At 30.2% G+C, this 11,299-nt stretch overlaps 1 protein-coding gene across 1 annotated transcript; it reads left to right on the top strand.

The window, feature by feature from the left end:
• The first annotated feature begins 738 nt into the window (after window positions 1–738).
• On the top strand, window positions 739–1,789 carry LOC124940623 (late embryogenesis abundant protein 1). The gene is made up of 2 exons (XM_047481145.1): window positions 739–1,027; window positions 1,095–1,789. The coding sequence occupies exons 1-2, from the start codon at window positions 793–795 to the stop codon at window positions 1,574–1,576; spliced, it is 717 nt and encodes a 238-aa protein (XP_047337101.1). The 5' UTR covers window positions 739–792; the 3' UTR covers window positions 1,577–1,789.
• The last annotated feature ends 9,510 nt before the right edge of the window (window positions 1,790–11,299 follow it).

Below are 11,299 nucleotides of genomic sequence, written 5' to 3'. Positions count from 1 at the left end.
TAGGTCTAATATTAAAAATTGATTAAAAAAAGTTGTTCAAACACCTATTAAATATATATATCATAAGGAAATTGTATGAAGTATAATCCCATCCATAATGTCTATTTAACAAAAAGAAAAAAAAGAAGAGAAAATACATATATAAGAGACCAAAAAATAATGAAAATGTGATCTGATATAAGAACTTCATAGTTTATATTAACCAAATGGCTATTAAATGTATGAATTTGAAATTTATTTATTTTTTTAATAAAATAATTCATAATTTTTCTAAAAAAAATAATTCTACTTGAACTGTTTTTGCATTCTAATTCTTGCAACCAATTTCTGAAATTAGATTTCACAGTAAGGAATCAAATAGACCATCAAAAAATTGTATACTAAAAAATTTGCATTCAATATTTAAATAATTTTATTATTTTTTTTTACTCCAATAAAAACTAAGTCGGTGAGATAGAATTTAAGAGGATAGAATTAGATAAGAGATCTATTATTAATGGATGGAATGAAGGATTATCCAGAACTTTCCTTTTTTATTTTTATTTTTTATTTTTTGGGTAGATTAAAAAAAAAAAAGGAGTCGAGGACACTAAGCAAGCTCTGGGAGGGAGGCTCACACCACTCTCTACATGCAGGCTACGTGTCTCAACACGTGTCATCTTTCTAAACTATCTCTCTTTGTATAAATTCGACACCTCATTTCTCTTTTCTCACTCCATTTCTTCTTCTATCTATACACCCATTTCATCTTGTAAAAGAAAGTTGTAATCTTGATTTACCAAAACAAAGAAGATGGCATCCACAATGAGATCATGGAGATGGGTTCTCTTCTTCCTCATAATCACTACTTGTACTTTCTCTCTTATGGTGACCATGGCAGATTCACAAGTTCATGAAACAGCTGATTCCGAGTCATCATGGACAGACTGGGCCAAGGAAAAGCTCGCCGGTGGATTGAGTTTCAGCAAGCCTAGTGTTGAAGACCAAGTCAACGATGATGCCGCCAAGATCCGACAAACCATTTCCGGTAATCAAAATCAAGTATTTTTTTGGTATGAAAGTACATATTAATTAATTAAGAAATGATTGATCAGATGCTGGGGAATCTACAAAACAATCTGCTTCTAAGAAAGCAGAGGAGGTGAAATCCAAAGCCCATCGTGTTTCGGAAGACACCAAAGAGAAGGCCTCGTCTGCATCTAAGAAGGCAGAGGAGATGAAGGAGAAGATATACGAGACAGCTGAGGAAGCTAAGGAGAAAGCTCAGCACAAGGCGGAAGAGACAAAGCACAAGGCTTGCGATACTAAGGGGAAGGCCGAGGAGGCAGGGTGTCGAGTGGCGGAGGAGGCGAAGAAGAAGGCGTACGAGACTAAGGGAAAGGCGGAGGAGGTGGGGAACCGAGCGACCGAGACGGCTAAAGAAGGGTATGAGACGGTTAAGGTGAAGGCTGGTGAGACATTGGAGGCGGCTAAGGAGAGGGTTGCGGCTGGTATTGAATCGGCTAAACACAAAAGTAAGGGTTTTAAGGAGAACATTGGTAGTGGGAGTGGCAGGAAACAAGATGAAGAGCTCTGATTATATATGAAGTGGTAAATGGTTTAATATTTGTTGTTTTTGAATGGTTATTATTATGATCATATTATGTATGCTTTTGTTCTTCTTTGTGTTGTGTGTAGTAAGTAGTATAATAATAACAAGTTATTAGTGCCTTTGGTTTTCTTTTTATATTGTAGTTTCAACCTGCATTGGTCAAGAGGAAATTGAAGGGCTTGGGCTTTATATTTATCATTCTTTTCTTTCCTTAAAATCCACAAGTGTTAAATATATTAAGACCCTAATTTTGTTTTAGGAACCCTTTAATTTCCATACTAAAACCTAGTCATTCCATTCCTAGTATAGGATTGACATTTGTCAGAAAATAAGGGAATTCTTTTAGGTCAACTTTTCATTTAAATAATTTTTAAACCTTGGATGGATGCTTTGTAGTTTTTCAAATCTACATTTCATTGTTACAACTTCCAACCTTTCTATCGGGCTTAGTTTTAGATAATTTGACCCATTATCCTGACCATGGGCTTAGTTTTAGCCCAATAACGTATTAAATATATTAAGACCATAATTTTGTTTTAGGTTAAAACTGTATTTTAGGAAATAAATGTGTGAATTTTTTAAAATTATTTTAGGGAATTATAATATTCTTTATTTACATACTAAATCTTATTTTAGAAAGATTATAAAATAAAATAAATATAGGATATCTAAAAATGATGTGAATACTCTATTTAAATAATAAATTTATGTTAAAATTTTATTTTATATAAAAAAGCTTTTTAAACCAAAAGTATAAAATTTATTATACTGGATTTAACGATCAATTTCAAGTTTTAAAATAGGTTGTTCTCTTTAGCATTAAATGATGTTTGAAAATGACAATAATATTTTTTTTTGTTATAATATATTAACAAAGACATAGAATTAGGATGAGAATATATATATTTATAAAATTTACTACTATAAAATAAAAAATTAGTCGATAAAGAAAATTAAGTTAAGAAAATGTAAAAATTAAATTTTAAGTATATAAAGACTAACTATATAAATATAAAAATTTTAATTTGAAAAATATAATATATATTTTAAAATTTACCCTATCTACTACATCCCTGAATTATTATCAAGCTCCGTTATTGTACACCGCCATCCTTTTCTTTACACACTTTCCTTTATTTTATTTATCCACAATATAACTAAATTATGTATTAAAAAATATCAAGCATTAAACACGTATGGTGACTTTTACTTTAGCAGAAAAATATTAAAGTGATGTTTGAGTATTTAATTTATAATTTTATACTATAAACTGTTCTTCTTAGACAATTATAATTGATTAAAACCTAAGAACGAATTCATCATAGGCCCCAAAAGATATAAAAAAAATGACCCGAGCTTAAGATTATAATGAATTTTCTAATATCAGAATAGAATATGAAAATATCCAGTGGGTCAGTACCCGAATCAACCCGTTTTGAATGGTCTCATACGGGTAATTCTCCCATCCGGGTAATTCAGATCCAAACAAATTGAGTAAAAATATAAAATCATTCACCTGATGATTCTTTAGTCCCATCCGGGTAATTAAGATCCAAACAAATTGAGTAAAAATATAAAATCATTCACCTGATGATTCTTTAGTCTTTAATAAAAGTGTACTAAACCTAGTGCTGGGCAATGAGTTGGATAAATACGGAACGACACGATCCAACACGATATTTGTCGGAACGACACGATACAATATTATCTCACTCGGGTCCAGGATTGACACGATACAAGTACGAGACGACACGATTATGAGTTTATACGATCGTAACACGGTTACGAGTCGACACAGACACAACACGAGTATAGACACGACACAAACACAGATATACACACGAAACGACATAAACAAAATTAGTCACCTAAGCTACTTAGGTTAACATTCTCTGACCCTATTATATTCTTATTCAATTAATAAATAAATAAATTTCATAAATATAATATTTATAATTAAAATTAAACATACTAAAATACAATATTAAAAATATTAACTTAAATAATATAAATTAAAATAAAAAATAAATAAATTATATTAATAGAAAGGCGAGTGATCTATTAATAATTCTTTTTATAATATTTTTATTAATTACTTATTAATTTTTTATTTTTAATTATTTTTAATACATTAAATAATAATTTAATTTTTAATAATATAATAATATATATTTATAATTTCAATCCACCCTTCTCATTTTCTTTCTTATTTTTTTTACTCAAACTACCACCTTTCTCTCATAATCAAGTCTCTTATTAATTGTTTATCATAAGATGATTTTTAAATTTTTTACAAGTTAATAAGAATTTTTATTTAAAAAAAATTATAAAATAAAAAAAATTAAATTAATTTTATTAATTAAATAAAAATCTAATTTATAAAATTAGTATTAATTCAATAATAAAATATAACCAACGTAATAGAACCAACTCTAAATATATTATAAAACCGACTTTGTTACATTCATTATATATGTTGTATAAATTAATATTAAAATTGATAAAATAATTAATTATACAAATATGTCTTACCTAAAGTAAGTATTTCCATACTTTGTCAAGAAAGTGACTAAACTACCATTTGTTACGAATTAGAATAAAAGGTTACACATCCGAAAACACGAAACAAAGAAAATGACATTATAACTAACATATATTGCTATCATGCACCCACACATGGAATTTTCCACCCAAAACAAATAATTGCCCATTATCTCCAAATATATATATGTTATTGAGTAACTACAACAAATCTTACCAATTTCTAAACTTATGACTTTTATTTATTTATGGCTTAGAGATTATTTTCGAAACTTACCCATTTTTAAGTAAATAATAATAATAATAATGTCAAGTTGGGGGTGAGGTTGCTTAATGTTTAGGCGACATGGTCATTTTCAGTAATTAAGAGCTTAGAGTAATCTTCGAAACTTACCAATTTCTTGATTTTTTATTTATTTATGGATTAAAGTTATTAAACACTTGTGTGGTGACTTTTACTTAGCAGAAAAATATTAAACACCATACATATGCGGTGTTTGAGTATTTAATTTATAATTTTAGAATATAATATTTTGAGTGTATAATGACACGTATGAAAACGGATATTGACCTGACACAATTAAGTCAATACGATGACCAACACGAGGTAGTACGACATGAATAAACTCGTGGATACTAATTAACACGACACGAAAGTGCCCGTAGATCATAATATTTCGAGTGAGTCGATACACGATACAACACACATAAAATTGAGACACGAGTACACGACACGACACAAAATGATTGATAGTCTAACACGACTTGTCCAAGTAGAATACGACCACATAGGCACGATGCCCATCTCTAATCCATAATCATCATTTTCCTTTACACTTGGATAGTCTTCCTACTTCTCTTCAACGGTATGATATATGCTAAAACGATTGCAACTAGAATGAGTATGATGCTCCCTTTATAAAAGGATGCTACAGATGTGTCCTATATTGAAAATGAGAATTATGATAGGTGTCAAAATAATTGAGTATGATGCTCCCATGTTATGTGTAGGTCTTTCCATCACACGTGCTTCTCTAGTATGCATATAGCCTTCATAATCGACCTCTTCAACGGTTTTCATACCAAGAAATTGTGGTTTCCTTACAAGTTCTTTGGTCTCAACGCCGCCATATCTGTTGTCCTCGCCATAGCCTCGAAGATTCCCTCCGATTTAACTACTCCTATGCTCTCATTAGCGAGGAGGTCGTGAAACTCTCCGTCACCGCCTTGATGTCCATATCAATGACAAATTAAATACCCTTTCTTGCCTCCCTGTCCGATTCATAATTTTTTCCCAACTTGATGAACGGAGAGATTATGACAATGGAAAGAGTTGTGGGTCATGGTTCAATTACCAAACATACATATACTATATATAATAATAATTAAACATTAATTAATAAAACAAGATAAATAGATTTAAACATAATTTAACATAGTACGAATGGATGGATTCGGAGACCATAATATTTTGAGTGTGTCAAGACACGACACACATAAAAACGGATCACATCGATCCGACACGACATAACACACATGAAAACGAGAATTGACCCGACACGAATAGATCGAAACGATAACCGACTTTAATCAGAATAACACGAAACACGAATTTAAACACGAGTTAACACGACACGAATAAATTCATGGATGTGAATTAACATAACACGAAAATGCAAGTAAATCATAATATTTTTAGTGGGTCAAGACACGATACGACACTCATAATAATAAGATCCAATTATTATTAGGTAAACATCAATAATGCTGTTAATAGTTTATAAATTATTAACTAATAATGTATTATCTCTTGAATTATTAGATTTTTAGTCAATTAGGAGAATTTAAAGAAAAATGACAGCAATTATAATTTTTTTTTCTCTCCAATTCCCCGATAATATATTTTTATCTTTGTTTGGTTTTGCATTTTTTTTTTTATTTCTCTTTATTATTTTTATTTATTTTCCAATTGTTTATAATTATTTGTAATTCATAAATTAAAGTTGAAAACATGTATCTTTTATAATAAAAATAATTTTATTTATTTTTATCAAAATTATTTTGATTATAAAATATAAAATTAAGAGTTATACAGTTAAAACAAGATAAATAGATTTAAACACAATTTAACATGGTACAAATAAACCCGCAAACCATAATATTTATAGTGTGTCAAGACGCGATACGCATGAAAATGGACATAGACCCGACCCGACATGACACACATGAAAATGAGAATTGACCCGACACGATTAGGTCGAAACGATGACCAACTCTGATCAGAATAACACAAAAAACGAATTAACACGACACGAATAAACTCCTGGATGTGAATTAATATGACAAGAAAATGCAAGTGAATCATAATATTTTAAGTGAGTCAAGACACGATACGACACCCATAATAATAAAATACAATTATTATTAGGTAAACATGATAATGTTGTTAATAATTTACAAATTATTAACTAATAATGTATTATCTCTTGAATTATTAGATTTTTAATCAATCAGGGGGAATTTAATGAAAAATGAAAGCAAATATAATTTATTGTCTCTCTAATTACCCCATAATTTTATCTTTGTTTGGTTTTGCACTTTTTTTTATTTCTCTTTATTGTTTTTATTTATTTTCCAATTGTTTATAATTAATTGTAATTCATACATTAGAGTTGAAAACAACTGGTATATATCTTTTATAATAAAAATAATTTTATTTATTTTTATCAAAATTATTGATTATAAAATATAAAATTAAGAGTTATAGAGTTAAAACAAGATAAATAGATTTAAACACAATTTAACATGGTACGAATAGACTCGCGTACCATAATATTTTGAGTGTGTCAAGACACGACACGTATGAAATCGGACATCGACCCGACATGACATGACACACATGAAAACGAGAATTGACCCGACACGATTAGGTCGAAACGATGACCAACTCTGATTAAAATAATACGAAACACGAATTTAAACACGTGTTAACACGACACGAATAAACTCATAGATGTGAATTAACATGACACGAAAATGCAAGTGAATCATAATATTTTGAGTGGGCCAAGACACAATACGACACTCATAATAGTAAGATACGTAAACATCAATAATGTTGTTAATAATTTACAAATTATTAACTAATAATTTACAAATTATTAACTAATAATGTATTATCTCTTGAATTATTAGATTTTTAGTCAATTAAGGAATTTAAAGAAAAATGAAAGCAATTATAATTTTTTGTCTCTTCAATTCCTCCACAATTTTTATCTTTGTTTGGTTTTGCACTTTTTTTATTTCTCTTTATTATTTTTATTTATTTTCCAATTGTTTATAATTATTTGTAATTCATAAATTAAAGTGGAAAACAACTTGTATCATTTATAATAAAAATAATTTTATTTATTTTTATCAAAATTATTTGAATTATAAAATATAAAATTAAAAGTTATAGAGTTAAAACAAGATAAATAGATTTAAACACAATTTAACATGGTACGAATGGACTCGCGGACCATAATATTTTGAGTGTGTCAAGACACGACACGCATGAAAACGAACATCGACCCAACACGACACACTTAAAAACGGGAATTGACCCGACACGATTAGGTCGAAAGGATGACCAACTCTGATAACACGAATTTAAACACGTGTTAACACGACACGAATAAACTCATGGATGTGAATTAACATGACACGAAAATGCAAGTGAATCATAATATTTTGAGTGGGTCAAGACACGATACAACACTTATAATAATAAGATACGATACGATTAAGAGTCTAACACGACTTGCCCGAATCAAATACGACCGTTTAGATATGATGTCTAACTCTAGATGATATTTTATATAGAGAGAGCGCTAGTTAAGGCTATATATGTTAAAAAAAACATGGGTCATTTGATTTTATTTCAATGTATGAATGAGTGTAAGAGTTCTGCAAGGAATGCTATGAATGTATTCTACAGTGACGATGAGAAGTATGATAGATTCCAGAATGGAGGGCAACTAGAATGATTATGATTCTCCCATATTATGGACAAGTCTTTACATGGTAGGTGCTTCTCTAGCAGTGCCGTTCCTGAGATTTTTTAGGCCTTAGGCGAAAGCACGAAATTGGGGCCTTACGCATAAACTTCACATGTGTTTCACCGTTGATCTTCAATAACCTTCCAATATCTACAATGATGCAACATAAATTGTCAACGAAAGTGACTTCTTTTTGCATTTTTAGATGCAAAATCAATGATAATTGTATCGTAATCAATATATTCCAAAAAATCTTTTTCAATACATAAAATAGCAAGTCCATTTAATCTATCTTGAGACATCGAAGATCTTAGATAATTTTTCAATAATTTTAACTTAGAAAAACTTCTTTCAGCAGAAGCTACCGTAACAAACAATGTTAGTAAAATTCGATATACAATAGAGACATTAGGATAGCAATCTATTGACATTACAAAATCAAGAATTTCAGCAGCGGGCATATCCAAACTAGGTAAAGCAACTTGTAGTATTTTTAGTTCAGAAAACAAATCACTCAAATTAACATCACACGTACATTCATGAGAAAATACATTACAAAATGTGCTACACTTTTCTTTCAATTTGCTTTCATTCAATTTTTTCAACTTTCCAGAATTCATAAAGAACCCAAATAAGTCATTAAACTCATTCAATTGTTCAAATCTATGTTTTAGGGATGCAAGAGACATATCAACCAATACTAAAAAATAGTTGATCTTAAAAGATTCTTCTGGCGATTGTTGTTCAACATTAGAAGTATTATCATCAAAATATTTTCTAGGGATCTTCTTAACACGTTAGTCGAAAAAACAGGATCTATGTCCATTTCACATGTAATACCATTTGCAATAATTAAACTAGAGACAAACCCATCTATTCGAAACTTCTCAAAAAATGCAATTAAGCTTTCCAATTGATTAATGGCAGAATCAATACACATAGATGAGGACTGCATTTTCTTACTAACCATATTTATAGCAAACAATATTTCATACCAAATAACCATATCAAGTATAAATTCAAAACTTTCAATCATTGATGCCAAACTTTCAGATTCACTCTTTGATTTAGCATCATCACAAATATTATACAATTCAAGCAAAGCTTTCCTTACCTGAGGAGCTTGAAATCTGAGTGCTTTAATTCTTGTAACACGAGCCTCCCATCGAGTGTTAGATAGAGACTTTACAGTCATATTAGGAACATTATCAAGTAAAACTTTCCATCGCTTGGTAGAATTAGAAAATAATACAAATATGCGTTGTACAATTCCAAAAAAGCTAACGGCCGTAACACAAGAACTAGCCATGTCACATAAAGTAAGATTAAGACTATGACAAGCACATGGCATGTATAAAGCTCTAGGATTAATGTCAAGTAACCGTTTTTGAACCCCTTGATGTTTTCCTTTCATATTTGAACCATTATTATATCCTTGACCACGAACATCATTAACATTTAAATCAAAAGACTTTAGGGCAACAATAAGTTTGTTAAAAATACCTAATCCAGAGGTATCATCAATTTGCAAAAAACTCTAAAAAATATTCTTCAACTTTACATTTCGTACCTGATATGTTCACACACCTCACTAGTAGAGTCATTTGTTCTTGATGACTAGTATTAGGAGTGCAATCAAGAATAACAGAAAAATATTTGGCCTCTTTAACATTCTTTATAATAGAATTTTGTACACTATTAGCCAACATAATGATCAATTCATTCTGAATTTTATGACTAAGATAATGATAATGTATTTCATTGTCGGTTTCATTGTCGGTTTCGTTGTGAGTTTCGTTGTCGGTTTCGTTGTCGATGTAGGATACAGAGACTGAGAGAGACAGACAATAGGGTTTTCAATTTTTTGTTCTGATAGTATTAATTTGTTTCTCTATTTGGGCTATAGAGCCATGGGCCAAAAAAATCTAACATAATAAAAAAAAAATTAAAGAATAAGAAACTAAAAATCCTTACTAATACCTAGCATATATAAAAAAAAATGGGCCCCTTTTTGGTCCTAGGTCTTAGGCCGTGGCCTAGGCTGCCTACCCCTCCGGGCCGGGTCGGGCCTGTTCTCTAGTATGCATGATAGCCTTCATAATCGACATCTTCAACGATTTTCGTACCATTTCCTTGCAAGTTTTTCGGTCTCAATGCCACCATATTTGTCTTCCTCGCCGTAGCCTTGAAGATTCCCTCTGATTTAACTACCCCATGCTCTCATTTAACGAGGATGTCGTGAAACTCTTCGGCAATGCATTCCTTGATGTCCATATACTTCATGCCCTCTATTGCCTCCATGTCAGATTCAGAACTCTTTTCCAACTTGATGGAAGGAGAGATTACTACAATTGAAAGAGTCGGGGTCACGATTGAATTGTCGTCTCTTGCAAAAAAAAAATGTAACGGGAGAGTTTAGTTTCTCAAATCATTATAATAATAGATACTTATATTTGGAGACAAATTATTGATCGAATAAATAAATAATAAAATTATATATATAATATATATAATAATAATAATAATAATAATAAAAAAAAAATAATAATATAGACATGGATGAATACAATAAAATAAATATAAATAGATTTTAACACAATTTAACACGGCACGAATAAACCCGCGAACCATAATATTTTGAGTGTGTCAAGACACCAAATGACGCGTATGAAAATGGATATCAACCTGCATTACATAATACACATGAAAACGGGCATCGACCTGATACGATTGGGTCAACACGATGACCAACTCTAGTCGGAATAATACGATACACGAATTTAGACACGAGTTAACATGATACGAATAAACTCATGGACACGAATTAACACGACATAAAAATGTCCGTGAATCATAATATTTTGAGTGAATCAAGACACGATTCAACATGCATAAAATTGAGACACAAGACGATTGAGAGTCTAACGCAACTTGACTGAGTCGAATACGGCCGTTCATGCACTTTGCTCAACTCTAAATGATACTAAATATATTTTATATAGAGAGATAGCTAGTTAAAGACATTGAAAAAGAAAGGAATCTAGAGTGGGAAATAAAACTTGATAATGAACCACAGTTTCCCAATCATACATTAAAGAAAATTGTTAGTGTTGCTAATGGTTATATC

The sequence above is a fragment of the Impatiens glandulifera genome, chromosome 5 (assembly GCF_907164915.1).
Source record: "Impatiens glandulifera chromosome 5, dImpGla2.1, whole genome shotgun sequence".
In the NCBI taxonomy this organism is placed as follows: Eukaryota; Viridiplantae; Streptophyta; class Magnoliopsida; order Ericales; family Balsaminaceae; genus Impatiens; species Impatiens glandulifera.
The sequence above is the reverse complement of the archived record's forward strand: the minus strand, read 5'-3'. Positions and strand labels throughout refer to the sequence as shown.

Excerpts from the sequence above, each read along its gene's own strand:
- LOC124940623 (XM_047481145.1), top strand. The coding sequence starts at position 793 with ATGGCATCCACAATGAGATCATGGAGATGGGTTCTCTTCTTCCTCATA. Across the intron at positions 1,028-1,094 it reads GATCCGACAAACCATTTCCG|ATGCTGGGGAATCTACAAAA; the intron begins GTAATCAAAATC and ends ATGATTGATCAG.